The 15,821-nt window shown below is 39.6% G+C and overlaps 1 protein-coding gene across 5 annotated transcripts in view; it reads left to right on the top strand.

The window, feature by feature from the left end:
* The window catches only part of PXDN (peroxidasin), an 89,229-nt gene that overhangs the window by 62,119 nt on the left and 11,289 nt on the right, over positions 1–15,821 (top strand). For 4 of the 5 annotated variants that reach the window (XM_064650437.1, XM_064650436.1, XM_064650440.1 and 1 more), the window contains 3 exons: positions 3,864–5,367; positions 6,121–6,255; positions 7,391–7,599. In XM_064650437.1, the coding sequence (XP_064506507.1) occupies positions 3,864–5,367; positions 6,121–6,255; positions 7,391–7,599 (1,848 nt within the window). Of the gene's footprint in view, positions 1–3,863; positions 5,368–6,120; positions 6,256–7,383; positions 7,600–15,821 lie in introns of those variants that run through there. The other variant, XM_064650438.1, reaches the window with a different exon arrangement.

Here is a 15,821-nt window from a genome sequence, read left to right as displayed (position 1 = left end):
ATGTATTGAGAAATGCAGTTCTTATTGCTTTTAAGAAATAGCAAAAAAAAGGTGAAGTTTAATTTCTGCCTTTTAGGTATTGGAGTTCAAGTTCAAATTCATGAAGTCCAGCTGGAGCATATACAGCTAATGTGTGGATGTGTGTGGATAGACTTGAAACATAGTACTGAAATGTTTGGAAATAATGATAGTTTTAGGAGAGCTGTAGAGATTTGAGACATAGCCAAAAACTACACTGAAAACCTAGAGGAAATACTTTTACTTATTATATTCTTTCTGATGTTTATAATTGAGTATTTATTGTAACTTCCGAAAACTTTAACTCTAACTATGAACTAGGCAAGTATTTATGGGGCCAAAGGCTGCAAGGTTTGTGGAGTACTGCAACATTTACTAGTAAAAGAAGCTCATTATTAGAGGCTGAGTAAATAATTTGTGATGAGTTGTTTACCACAAAAACTTATTCAAAACTCTTTGAAGGCTGATGTTTTATAAGAGCAAGCTAATTTGATTTGGTTCTCTGATTAGATGCATATTCAAGCGTATTGAATATAATACTAGCAACATATGAAATGCAATGTGTGAGAACTGGTTCACTATTACAAATTCTAGTGAAAAGTAGTCAAACACCTAAAGTTTACCAAAAACTGGCATTAAAGCCTAGGGATACAGATAAATGAACACAAAATCAGCCAACTGCGATACGGGAAATTCTGTTCACAATCAGAGCATGCTTTTTGGCCATACAGAATCCACAGAAGCCTGGCTTTTAGGGAAACTTGAATAGCGAAATAAATCTGTTTTCATTTGAATAGCCTAATACTCAGATTTTTTAATGGTAATTTTTGTTCTTATTTCATTTTATTTCGAAATGGAGAGCCCAATGGCAGGTGTTATTTAGCAGTTTTGCATTGGGAACAATTGAGAAACTTGACAATTTCCCATTCAGAGACTTTTTTTTAATGTAAAACCTTGGAATATCTCAAGGAGATATGGAGCCAAATTCTCCTCTGCAGTGCCAGATTGTATAACAAGGGGAGTGACCACAAATTGCTGCTTTGGAGGTTCAGATTGGATTTTAGGAAACAGTTTCTCACCAGAAGGCCAGTGCAACACTGGAACAATTTATCCAGAAAGGCTGAGGAGTCTCAGCCTTTGAAGGTTTTCAAGCCCTCTAGGCAGGTATACAGCTGAGCTGATCTAGTGCTGAAGACAGCATTGTTTTAAGCAGGAGCTTGGTCTGGATAAGAGGTCCCCCTTCTAATCAATATTTCTATGACTATATGAAACCTCTTCCTTGCAGTTTGAAGAAAAAAAAAAAAGAGTAATATTATGTGAGTTAAGCTAGCCAGGTTCTAAGGACTGGAAGTGCTCAGCACCTAGCCTTTTCAAAAGCAGAGATAGAGTTAGTGCCTACAGCATGAGGGGTAATTAAGGACTAAAGACTGGTATCAGAAAGCTATGAACTCTAATCTGTAATGAGACATTGCATCCCACTTGAAATTCTAAAAAGAGAAGCTGAACCTTTTATTTTAAATTAGTACTAAAGGTTATTCCACCCAAAAGATTCATAGTCAAGTTTTGCTCACAGCTTGATTTCAGAAATGGGGATGGCAACCGGGATAACCGCAGCAGACAAATGTTTATTCAAATGAATAATGATCATAAGGAAAGAACTCCATGATGAATGAAAATCATTTAAGCAGGAGTGTTATTATAACGAAGATATGTTTTCTGGGCGTAGTTTTAGAATTAAACTGCCCTGGTAGCCAGCATATTATAATAGGCTATCAATAATATTCTTAAAGAATGTATTTTGCTGCATTACCCAGTGGCACTTCCTGGTTTTGCTCTGTGGTTTGTTTTTCTTTTTCCTAGTCTGGAATATTCTATAAAATAATTTCTGTATGTCTACATGAGCCTGTTAGTTTTGCCTAATGCAAGCACTAGGTCTCTGATTGCTTTGACTTGTAAACCATGTAAAGTACTTGTAGCCTGAGGCTGAGAAAACATAGCTGCCCTGACTGAGCACAGGTCTTGTCACAGCTGGGCAGCTATGAGCAATCTAGTCCCTTTCAACAAAGAAAAAGTGGGAATTTAGGTGGTTTGTTTGCAATTGCCCTGCATTGTGGAAGTTGGCAGAGATCCAGCGTGCCTAACACACATTTATGTGTTAAATTTAGATGAAGACCAGTGTCTTTGCAGGCACTCTGGGACTGAGCTCAGGACTAAAAATAACATTTCCCGACTGTGTGCAAATAGCCAGCTCCAACCTCTTGCAAAACTGCATTCAGTTCATATTCTTGAGCGATTGCCATCATGCTGGGAACCCCTTGAGCCTGTGGGAACACGGTACCACTGTACATTCACTCGTTTCCTTTTTTCCTTTTACTGATATAGTGCTAGTTTGGTTTTATTCCTGACTGAAGGCTTTCCAGATTAAGGTCCATGGTGGTGTATGATGGTTTCTAGTTCGCTAAGCATACAGCTACACTGCCAAATATTCCATCTCCTGAACTCCTTCCTGGATCCTGGAACCTCATTCATCCGTATATACATTAGTCCCTCAAGATGTGCCTTTTGCTTTGGATCAGCAGCTCCCATTTGAAGTGAATCTCCCAGGTGTCCCCACTTACTGTGCTTTGGTGTGATTTGTGATATAGTCTTGAACAGTGAATTCTTTTCTGCTTAAATGAAAAATCAGGCTCAGGGCCACACTCAATCCAGGAGAACAAAGTAAAGATTTTCTGAAGGAAACCTGCTCCAATTCCACAATGGATACAGTGGGCATGTATCTCTCAGCAGCAAAAATTTCACTTTACAGACACAGTTCTGTTGGTCTACACAAGCAGATAATGCGGATGTAGCAGAATAGCCAGAATCAATGACTTTTGCTTTTCCTGATATTAAATCCAAATGTTACTAGGTAAAAATCACTTTTAGAATGATTCCTAATAGGCAACAGGGACAAGGCACAGCCTGACTCTTCTACTATTCGCAGTCATCCAACATTATACTAGGAGACCTTATGGTCTTCAATCCTTCCACATGCTGTCGTACCACAACAGAGATCATGCAACACAGTCTTAATCTGAGGTTCTAAATACATAATTTTGATGAATTCTGGTATATATTTTGTATATATTATTTTTCCATGAACTGAGAAAAAATGCAGGAAAATGATAAGTATGTTTTAGTTCCAGAGGCAAATGGTGTGGACTGCAGAGGAAACCTGTGCCAAGTGCTACACAAACACTAGTTTTCTTTAGAAACTTGTCCTGGGTAGTGTGAATAGGAGTTACTCCACATCACTTGTCCTAGAGATCACATTCCATGTTTGGCTATCTTACTAGTGGTTATTTTCTTTTATAGTTTTTATTGATTTTTTTTTCCTTAAAATTCTGCAACTTTCACTGTAATAAACCAAAACAAAGTAGTAATGTTCAGTGAATTATCAAGTCTAAAAAGATAAAGACTTGAAGTCCACATAAGTGTTCATGACAGTTTTTAAAATGCTTTTACTAATACAGGGAAAATTTTCCATTTGTCTCAATGTGAGGCTTTTATTTCTGAAAATATCTCTGCTCTCTTAAGTAAGCAAATAAGTTCCTTTTCTGATAATTTCGTAAAAGTTGTACTTTAATTGGCATTTTAGAAAGTTTCCTCCTGACCTAGTAGTGGTCAAATTGTTGCTCAAATGACCTAATGTTCAAATACACGTATATGATTATTACTGTTCCTTTTCAAAATAAGGATGTTTAATCTAGTGGGAAATGTAATAAAATAAAATTTAAAATAAATTTGTGGGGACAATGAGTCTATAAAGCCTTTGATTTTTCTCTTTCTCTCTTTTCTGGTTTCAGGTTATCACTATAATGACCTTGTATCTCCCCAGTACTTGAATCTGATAGCTAATCTCTCAGGTTGTACAGCCCATCGACGAGTGAACAACTGCTCAGATATGTGTTTCCACCAGAAGTACAGGACACACGATGGAACATGCAACAACCTTCAGCATCCCATGTGGGGTGCTTCTCTGACAGCTTTTGAACGTCTGTTAAAGTCAGTCTATGAAAATGGATTTAATTTGCCTCGAGGGATTGAACCCAGGAGGCTCTCTAATGGTTATGCACTCCCAATGCCTCGCTTGGTTTCAACTACTCTGATTGGGACAGAAACAGTAACTCCTGATGACCAGTACACTCACATGCTCATGCAATGGGGTCAGTTTCTTGACCATGACCTTGACCTCACCGTAGCTGCCCTAAGTGAGGCCAGATTTTCAGATGGTCAGCATTGCAGTTCTGTTTGTACAAATGATCCTCCGTGCTTTTCGATTATGATACCACCAAATGATCCCAGAGTTCGAAACGGTGCGCGCTGCATGTTTTTCGTACGCTCCAGTCCAGTTTGTGGAAGTGGTATGACATCTCTCCTGATGAATTCTGTCTACCCCCGAGAACAGATCAACCAGCTGACTTCATACATCGATGCGTCAAATGTGTACGGCAGTTCGGACCATGAAGCACTGGAAATCAGAGACTTGGCGAGTCAAAGGGGTCTTCTTAGACAGGGCATCGTACAGAGATCTGGCAAGCCTCTTCTTCCATTTGCCACTGGCCCACCAACAGAATGTATGAGGGATGAAAATGAGAGCCCAATACCCTGCTTTTTAGCTGGTGATCAGCGCTCCAATGAACAGCTGGGTCTTACCAGCATCCACACACTGTGGTTTAGAGAGCACAACAGAATTGCCACAGAGCTACTGAAACTCAATCCGCACTGGGACGGTGACACAATATATCACGAAACACGCAAAATTGTTGGTGCAGAAATGCAACACATAACATTTAGCCACTGGCTCCCTAAGATCTTTGGAGAGGTAGGCATGAAGATGCTTGGCGAATATAAGGGTTATGATCCCAGTGTTAATTCTGGCATAACTAATGAGTTTGCAACTGCCGCTTTTAGGTTTGGTCACACACTCATTAATCCTTTTCTGTATCGACTGGATGAAAACTTTGAACCAATTCCACAAGGCCATCTACCTCTTCATAAGGCATTCTTCTCTCCGTTTCGGATTGTAAATGAAGGAGGCATTGATCCACTTCTAAGGGGATTTTTTGGTGTTGCTGGTAAGATGCGTGTCCCATCACAATTACTCAATACAGAATTAACAGAAAGACTCTTCTCCATGGCACGTACTGTGGCTTTAGATCTGGCAGCTATGAATATTCAGAGAGGCAGAGATCATGGAATTCCTCCCTATCATGATTTTAGAGTTTACTGTAATCTTTCTTCAGCTCAGACTTTTGAAGATCTGAAAAATGAAATTAAGAATCCTGAAATCAGGGAGAAGCTTAGCAGGTGAGCCTGAGGTGAAGAAAAACAGTCAATTATCTAAATGTGCATGCAAAATTAGTTACTAAATGCCTTATCTAGAAAAAGATATTTGTTAAGAAAGACTTAAAGGGATTTTAAGAAACATCTCTGTGAACAATAAGTTAATACATACAGTATGTGTTCAAGAAATTATTAATTTGGTTTTGTAAATGCTGTTAAATATGAGTGCTATTTCAGTGTAAGGTCATATTTAATGCCAGTCTCATGCAAGTAGTTACATGTTCAGTTCCATTCATTCTGAACAGTAAAACAAACTGCATTATCATTCACTGTAGTGCCATGTGAACCTCCTTCACTACCAGTAATCTGTTCTTCTTTAGAGTTTCAGTGTTTGAAAATAAGTCTTCAGTTACCTGCCATTCCTAGTTTATCTGCATAAAATCAAAGAATTAGTCTCATCTAGAGTAAAACAAGAAGTGTGTACAGAGGGGCAGGAAATAGAAGCTATAAAAAAGAAACAATTCCAAGAAATCAGAAGAAAGATACTAGCAGAAAGGAAATTGTGGAGTAGACTTAGACCCCCATGGTGTTACAGACACATACAACCTACATTGCAGGATTTCTTGCACATACACCCACAGGTTGTTCACAAAGGATGTAGCACTGGCATTTTTACTGTGATTTATTTGTATCTCTTGCCCTTAGCTTCATGACATACTGATTATTTTGTAATTGTAAAATATTTGTTATTCAATATTTGTGTTTTTCAATTTATAGGTTGTATGGGTCCCCTCTGAACATAGACTTATTTCCTGCTCTAATGGTAGAAGACTTAGTTCCAGGGAGCCGTCTGGGGCCAACTTTGATGTGCCTGTTAAGCACACAGTTTAGGCGTATTCGGGATGGAGACAGGTAAATTGAAATACCATGGAAACCAAAATTAATTTTAAATTGAGGATGCTTAGTAACAGTTTCAATGTCATGTTTCCAAACTAAACTCCATTTTATTTTCATTTATGATTTTGAAATATAATTGAAAAGATGAAGAATACAGGTTTAAAACGTTAGAAGCCATGATTATTTTTAAAATCTCTTAATTTTTATGATGAGTATGTCATACTGACTCCCAAATAGCATAACAGCCAACACATGCTGAATTTCTTTTTACCAGATATTCAAGTCACTTACCTTTTTGAAAAGTGGATGATACTTATGTCCTTTCATTGTTATTTAGTCATTTTATTGGCAAAGAGATTGTGGTTGTTGAGACACTTTTACCATCTCTGTTACTTAAGCATAAGTTGGAAAAGTATCACTCTTTATATAATCGCTATACATACTTCCTACAAGCAGTCTGTGCACCAAAAGAGTGTTAAAAGCAGACAGGTTAACCCAATCAACTCAATTTGGTAACTGTTTTTTAATTACTTTATGTAATTATAGAACACATTATAAGCAATTTCTCATTTTCAGTTTCTGGTGTACCTGAAATAAGAGAATATTCATTGCTATCGTCACAGCAGCCAGATCTCCTTTACATACTTCCAGCACACTCGTTCAGTATTTGAAAATCAACATTTCCCTCATTTTAACATAATTTGTGACCTAGAATCCTGGTTTTCTCATGGCATGAAGGTAGAAAGATTGAGGCTGATTAATCTCATCCTAATGAAAGGGAAACAGAGGAAGAATTAGGAAATTAGATTTGATTCACTTTATTTATTGTTATTTTATTTATTTAAGTTATCACATTGCTACTTAGGATATTATAAAGGCTTTTTGATTTCTGTAGTCAATAACTCAAACCTTTTTGTATGCTTTTTTAAAAGAAACACCAAACTTTCTTGCATAAAATCTATTTAAAAATTAAGCTGTGAGCCATAGAACTCTCATTCCTGAAGGCAGCAAGAGTAGAAGGAGAAATATATGCCATATGAGCTCCATGTTACTGGGGACAAGTACTGAACACAGTATCAAAATATCTTTGGAAAACTGCCTGTTTGGTTTTTTTTTCACTAGCAAACTTGTCTTTTCTTTGAGATTACAGGTTATGGTATGAGAACCCGGGTGTGTTCACGCCTGCTCAGCTAACTCAGATCAAGCAGACATCTCTTGCCAGAGTTTTGTGTGATAATGGTGACAACATAACCAGGGTACAACATGATGTCTTTAAGGTGGCTGAATTCCCACATGGATATAGTAGCTGTGAAGATATTCCTAAATTGGACCTCAGGATGTGGCAAGATTGCTGTGAAGGTCTGTATACAGGTGGATTTGGGGGCATTGATGTATGTGCAGTTTACTGAGTGTCCATTTTATTTAAAGAATATATTTTACTGTTGTTTGGGTTTTGTTAAGACATTACAAATTCAAATCTGGAGCGCAGCCCCTGTTAAAAGGCAGTCATTCCATATTTTATGTTCAATAGGCACAGTATAAAAATAGCATAGATTTGAGCATTATGTGGTGTAGATAACTGTTTTCTCGTTTTCTTTCTTTTGTGGATAAATATTCTTGTTCATTGCCATCTTCTTCAAAAGTTAGGAGAGTGGGGTGATTTGTTTTTCTTCAAAAATAACCTTTTATTCTTTTCCTGAAATAGCATTTACTTAGCTGAGTGAAGAACAGGACACTGCTTTGTGGCTTGTATGTTGGCTTCTGTCTCACATATAGATTTTCTACACAGCCTGTCTTTAGCCAGCATCACATCAGACTTCACTGCATCTCCATCGTCATCATCATGGCTAGGCTTCGCAAACGAAGATTTGGGAAGGGCTCTACCCACATTGGCTACAACCATGCTGGTGGCTAAAGAGGCCAATGCGAGATAGACAAATCCGGTTGCAAAAGGCACAGCAGAAAGACTCCTTGGACGGTATCAGCAAGACACGATTCTTTCTGCGTTGACTTTTGTCCTCTAGAGTGATCCTGCGTGCGTTCTCAAGGCAGCAGTCCTTCATCCTTGAGACGTGCCCTGCCCAGCGCAGATCCATTCTCAGCAACATAGCCTCAATACTCAAAACTTCTGCTTGTTCTAGAACAGACATATTGGTCACATAATCTGACCAGTGGATGTTTAGGATTGTATGGAGACAGCTCTGATAGAAGCGTTCTAGGAGTCACAGGTGGTGGTGGTAAATGACCCATGATTCGGACCCATATAAAAGAGTAGACAGCACAATGGCTCTGTAAACACTGATCTTCGTGCTTTTCTTCAGGTGTTTATTTCACCAAACTCTTTTATGGAGTTTTCCCAAAGCTCTATATGCCTTTGCTAACCTGTTGTCCATCACTCCGTCAATCTTACCATCTGAGGAGATGAGGCTGCCTAGGTAATTAAACTGCTGGACTGATTTGAGCTCTGATTGGCCAATGGTGATATGGGGAAGATGGAAGACTTCCTGAGGTGCAGGTTGATAGAAGACTTCTGTCTTCTTTAAGCTGACTTCCACCTCAAAAAGCTCAGCAGAGTCTGCGAAGCAGGATGTTAAAACGCTGCAGAGCTGCTTCTGTGTGGGCAATGAGGGCATCATCGTCAGTGTAAAGCAGCTCCCGGACAAGGTGGTTTAAGGTCTTAGTGTGGGCCTTCAGTCGCCTTAGGTTAAATAGGCTTCCATCAGTACGATATCGAATGTAGATACCATCCTGATCATCGAGGTCTGCCGTGGCCCTATGGAGCATCATGCTGAAAAAGACTGTGAATAGGGCTGGTGCAAGAACACAACCTTGTTTCACACCATTGGTAATTAGAAAGGGCTCAGAAAGTGCATTGCCATATTTGACTTGGCCGTGTTGATCCTCATGGAGTGAGATGATCATTTTTAGGAACTTGGGGGGACATCCTAAACGTTCCAAAATCTGCCATAGACTTTTTCTGCTCACAGTATCGAAAGCCTTGGTGAGATCAACAAAGGTTACATAGATACCTTTGTTCTGTTCCCTACACTTCTCTTGCAGTTGTCTGAGAACAAATACCATGTCTGTGGTACTCCTGTTGGCTCTGAAACCACACTGGCTTTCAGGCAGAATTCCTTCTGCTATGGCGGGTATTAGTTTGTTCAAAAGTATTCTTGCCAAGATTTTGCCAGCAGTGGAGAGCAGAGTAATACCATGGTAATTTGAACAGTCAGATTTATCTCCTTTCTTCCTATACAAAGTGATGATGACTGCATCACGAAGGTCTGATGGTAGTTCGCCTAGTTCCCAACAGCGCACCACAAACTCGTGAAATTTAGCATGGAGTGCTTGGCCCCCATGCTTCCAGACTTCAGGTGGAATTCCATCAACCCCAGCTGCCTTGCCGATTTTCACCTGCTGTATGGTCTTAAGAGTTTCTTCCATAGTAGGGGCAATGCCCAATTCATTCTTCACTGGTTGCTGCGTGATGTACTGTGTGATGAATTGCTGAGTCTTGCACTACACGGCTAGTACTGAAAGTGGTTCAGACCATTGGTTCAGAATGGAAGTTTTATCTGTTAGAAGCATTTGACCATCAGCGCTGAGTAGAGGGCTTTGGACGTGATAAGTAGGCCCGTATGCTGTTTTCAAGGCCTCATAGAATCCTCTGTAATCACCTGTATCTGCACATAATTGAATTTTTCCTGCTAGATTGATCCACCACTTGTTCTGCATGTCACAGAGTTTCTGTTGGAGCTTGCTGCATGCAAGACGAAAGGCTGCTTTTCTGACATGACAAGATGGCTGAGCAAGGTGTGCTTGGTGAGCAGTTCTCTTCTTCCTCAACAATTCCTGGATCTCTTGATTGTTTTCATTAAACCAGTCCTTGTTCTTCTTTAAGGAGAACCCTAAAGACTCTTCAAAGGACTGAAGGAAGCTATTTTTAATATGTTGCCGAAGTGTTTCAGGAGAGGGATCTATGGAATGATCTTCGAGCCTAGTTTGAAGGTTTGCCTGAAAGCTGTCTCTCACTGTGGCTGACTGAAGATTGTTAACTTGGAGTCTCCTCCTTGAAATACCACCCCTTTTAGGTTTGAACATAAGGTTGAAGTTAAGTTTACAGCGCACAAGTTGATGGTCTGTTTGGCATTCTGCACTAGGCATCATGCAGGTATGGTGGACATCGTGGACATCTCTCTGTCACACCAAGACATAATCAACGAGGTGCCAATGCTTGGATCTAGGATGCATTCAGGTTGTCTTCAGACTATTTTTCTGCTGAAAGATAGTGTTGGTGATTGTGAGCTGCTGCTCCGCACAGAATTCTAGCAGAAGGCGACCATTATCATTGCAGCTTCCAACACCATGCTTGCCTAATACTCCTTTCTAGGCTTCAAAGTTCTTTCCTACTCTAGCATTGAAATCACCAAGGATAATGATCTTATCATGTGTGGGAACTTTTGGGTAAGGCGATGCAGGTCAGCATAAAATTTATCTTTTTTGGCAGGGTCAGCTTGGAAAGTTGGGGCATATATACTAAAGAGGACAACGTGTTGCTTGTTGTGTAGTGGAAGGCATAAGAAGATAATGTGATCAGAATGACCTTTTGTCAGATTTTAGAGTTTAGGGACTATAGAGTTTATAATCATGAAGCCAACTCCTGAGACATGCCTTTTGGTTCTGGGTTTACCTGACCAAAAGAGTGTGTAACCGGCACCATGTTCTCTAAGGCTGCCTTCCTAATGGAGACGAACTTCACCGAGAGCAGCAATGTCGATGTTGAGACGTGACAGTTCGTGGGTAATTAGGGCAGAACAACGCTCAGGACATCCACTATCGGCAGTATCAAGCATGGTTCTGATGTTCCAGCATGCTAGTGTCAATTTGGGTACACATTTGAAGGCAGGTGTATGCCTTTGTCTCTTAATCTTTGTTTGACCGCAATTAGAAAATACTAAATTAGAAATTACTAATTAGAAATTACTAAAAAGTCTATTGTGCAGGCTCAAAGGCTATACCCACATCTGTAAAGCCCTGTAGCAACAGGCAAGGGTTGAAACGGCAGGTGATGAGGTGCACTGGAAGTTGCAGACCCAACCCTGCATACAGGACATTGATTGTCTGAGACTGACCCCGGAGATGACAGTCTCTCTGGGCAGCACCCTGAATGACCAAGCAGCCTTTTTCAAGGAGAGCACTTCTTGCTCCACACGGAGAGGGGCCTAGAAAAGGTGGCCTAAACAAAGCTCATCTCCACCCTTCATCCAGTTGCTTAACCGTGACCGATGGGCATCACTGCATCTGCGACATGGTTAAAATCCCTTCCTAAAAGAATTTTCTCGATCATGCAGAATGATTTTCAGTAGCATCAAAAACAAAATACTTCAGAGGAAAATGACGTCTCTTTATTGAGATCTCCTTGACAATGTTGTTATCATTTTCTTTTAACAAAACTTGAATGGCATGCCCAGGCTGTAAAAGTATATTCAGGAATTTTGGGAACTTAGCTGTTGAACTGTGACTATCTAGAAATTGCTCTCAAACAAATTATTAATTGTAGAAAACTTACTCTTGAGAAGATAATGGTACTATTAGTTTATGATAATTACCAAATTCCATAATTAGCATATATGTATATGAATCTTCTAGCTTTCAATACCAATATCTTGTATATTTGCTGATGAAAGGTATCCAGATCTATGTTTTTTGTCTTTTCTACTGCTGATTCTCTTGAGTTTGCTACTGCTGAGTCTGCTATTCAGTATTCTGTCAAAAGATATGCATGAATAAATAATCACTGGATTGCATTTCTGAGAGAAGTCACAATCTTTCACTAGTTTCTATTTAACTCTTTTGGTAAGACGTAGTTGTCCCCAATGAGAAAGAATTATTTTGTGATACAGCTCAGAATTTAAGGCAAAAGGTAAAAGTTAAACTGATGGAGAATGTCCCTGCAATCTGTTACAGATACAGTAAATACTGAGGAAGGATTCTAAGTGATGTGACTGTACCATAAGAACAAACTCAGATATCATTAAAAATAAAAAAAAGTAGATAGAGATTTACTATTCAAAGTTATTGCACATCTTAGCTTTTAAACTGGCTAGCGTATTGTCTTGTAAGGTAAACAAGCCTTTAAAAAATAAATCACTTTTGTCTCGGGTTAAAGACAATATTGCCAGGGAAGCAGGACCTTAGATGGAATAGAGAGCCCCCTTTTCCCCAGACCTAATGTGAATTTGAAAATCAATTGACACTCATGAGGGAGGAAATTGCCGCGGTCCAAAAGGGGGGGGGACCGTGGCACTACACGAGTCCGGGACACAAAGGTGGGATGCAGGTAGAATGCTTTATTCATGCGTGCACCTGGTATTTTATCAGCTCGGGAGGGGAAAGGGCCAGAACATAGGGCGGAGCATGAGACAGACAAGCAGGGGGACAAACCAGGATAGGGACACGGGCAAAAGAGGGAACGTGGGAGGAACCGGGGAGAGAAGGGGCGAATGGAGGCTGTCCCCTCTCTGCAGCTCCTCCAGCCAATCCACAGGACATGCCCGGGAAATACAAATTCTGGGGAAGCATACAATGTGTATATACATAATAACTGTAAAGTCTGTATCATAAACTCCTTGCACAGTCGATAACAGTCCATTAATTACCGCTTTGATATCATATCGTATTAAATGGCAGGCGAGGAAAAACGATTCAAAAAGTCCAACGGTATAAGGTGAACCTAAACCGTTCCACAGAAAACACCCACTAAAAACAATCAATATACCAGCTTTAGTAAAGCACAATTCACTGGTTTTAAGTTACCCAAAGAGAAGGAAAAGATTAACAGAAGAAAACAGATTAAAAGGAAAAAAGAAAGATAGAAGGAGAGAGAAACAAGAGGAGAAAATAGTTACAGACAAGATTCGATAGTTCACACAATGTCAGCTGGAGAGGGAGGAGAGAAAGAGAGAGAGCGCATGGAGTCCCGTGTATTTATAGAGTTCAGTTTTCCCTCCCAGGCAGGATATCCCATCAGCGCCTTCCAGGCCAGAGTGAGTTGTGCGGTAGCCAGTCACAGGCTCCAGGGATGTGGTGTGGGTGGGCTACCAGGCAGTTTTGCTTTGACTGACAGCCCGGCTGCAGGGCCTGCAGCTCTGCAGGCCTTGCCTTCAGCTCTGCCCTGTGCCCTCAGCACAGGCCTTACATGCAGGCCTTCGGGCTCTGCCATGGACCTGCAGGTCCAGGCCCAGCCCTTCCCCCCACACACACACTCACAGTGAGTTGGTTGCAAACAGTATCAATAATTGTGAGATTCGGATCCAGGATCTCACATGCAGGATCTGATCTCCCCTGCCACCCCTGGTCCCGTGGTGGCACACACCTTAAAGCGCTGGCCCCCTCCCCCGGAGGGGATGGGGGAAAATGTGCTGAACGCTCTGTGCTTTTATTTCCTTGCTGGCAATCGCCCTCACTTGGTGGCAATGGCAAAATTCAAGCAGGGACTTTAAATGTGTAACAACACTCTAAGAAAATTCTTCCCTGGAAGACTCAGTTCAAAATAAAAGTTATCTGTGTGATACTAGCAGAAATAAATACTTTAGGTTTCAGTGAAATCTTGTACAGTATCTCCCAAATATAATTTCTTTCAGGCCTTACTCTAATTTTTATAGCTTTTTTTTTTTTGAAGGCTTTTCAGATTTTTTTTTAAAAAATATTTACCAGGTTTACCATTCCCAAATTAATAATAATAGCTTATAAAAATCTAGATATGATTGACACATTGCAATTTTAATACAAAGACTTCCAGAATCTCTTAAAAAAATCCCTGACGTGTCAGAATTGAGAGAAAATCAGTTATCACTCTTCAAGTGCTTTACTGTAAATGAAGCATATTTTGCCTGTTCAGGATAAGTTCACTTTGGCATGGCTCATGAAACCTGACAGACAATTTCAAAAATACAATTTTTTATCAATTTGGAAAAATAGTAAAACTGTTCTGATAAATTATGTGTTGATCCACTGAATGTTATCTTATCACTGAGCCTTTTAGAGCAGATGTTATCTTTGGAAAGTCTTTAGAGTATTCATCTGTTCAACAACCTAGCTTGTATTTTCATTCGAGAATGTTGCTACCAGAGAGTACTGCTGGATGCAGTACAGTCAGACAACTGCGAAGCCAAAGAAAGAGTAAATAATTAATGTTCTTTAAAAAATTGCCTATATTTATCCCCTACTTCTGAACTCCTGAAGCCTTGCAGAGGTTAACGAGGAAAAAGTAAAGTATGCATGGCTTGAACTATTTTCTTGCTTGGATGAATGACTGTGACATTTTCTGTGGGAATCCAGTTTAAGCAACTAATTTAAAAAGTTTCTTTCCTTCCATGGCGCTAGGGACTCACCACTCCTCTGAGGTGGGGAGCATACAATCGGGAATGGCACTTTGAGTTGTATACATTGTGGAGGTTTGTTTCTTTGAATTTATTATTGGTTATTATTTAAAAGAAAAAAGTTAAACCATTCTCCACATTTAAAATGCTTCTAATTGTTTTGTAGTTGAAATTACCCTAAGTTAAAATTTCGAGTCTAGAATACTGTTCATTGCACTTTTCATATGTTTCATTACTGACCCATATGTTCAGCTGTTTCAGCCTGGTTTGAAACACATCTGGTTTTTTTCTCTTTCCTGTTTTGTTAAAAGTAAAAATATTTTTCTATAAGAAAAAGAGAAAAAACTTCTTAGTTACCAAAAGCTACCTTGTAGATTTCTTAAGTAAAGCTAGTATATATTTCTTATAAAGCAAAGCATTATTCCTCTTTATAATAACAAAATTATAGATTTCAATTAACAAATTCTACAACAGAATTACTAGTTTATGATGGCAAAAAGTAGGGTGTCCACTGAAGTACACACGTTTTCTTTTGTTTTCCTTCACTTACTACCTTTCTTTGTCTTGTCAGAGATGATGAGTAATTGCTGGGTTTACTGGGTTACTTTATTTGAGCAAAGTAGCATTTGAGCTTCAGATTTTCCAAATAAGAAAATTTTGGTGCTTTTTTTCAGGCTCTCTAGTGCAAAAAGTGTATTTTGATTTTGTTTTTTAAAAGTACTCAGTGTACACTTTTGTGATCACTCAATTGTGAGTCTTTAAAAATTTCACACTTTTTGAGGGTGTTTTTTTTTTCTAAGTTGAAATGAAAAATTTCTTTCACCTTTTGTTTTATGTCAAAACCCATGAAGTTTCACATAGACCTAGGAGAACAATGGAAAATAACCCCAGAGGAGTTGATTCAGATAAGATGCAAGTCATCCTCATAAGTGTGAACTGATTTAGGAAGATGATTTTTCTTAACAGTTTCTCAGTTAGCAAACAATATATCTCTTTGTCATAGGTTTGAAAAGAGATGTTGGAATTTTTTCTCTGATATCCCCCGGGGGGAGTGGGATGGAGCGAAGCCGCACGCGCTGGGCAGCGCGGGAGTGGGGGAAGGAGGAGGTCTCTCGGGAAACGTGGGTGGAAGGACGGACGGGACGGCTCGGGAGTCTTTTGTTCCGAGGTTTTTTGGTTTTTGTTGGGCGACCGAACAGA

Source organism: Pseudopipra pipra, chromosome 3 (assembly GCF_036250125.1).
Source record: "Pseudopipra pipra isolate bDixPip1 chromosome 3, bDixPip1.hap1, whole genome shotgun sequence".
In the NCBI taxonomy this organism is placed as follows: domain Eukaryota; kingdom Metazoa; phylum Chordata; class Aves; order Passeriformes; family Pipridae; genus Pseudopipra; species Pseudopipra pipra.
Note: the sequence above shows the minus strand (reverse complement) of the source record. Positions and strands in the feature narration are given on the sequence as shown.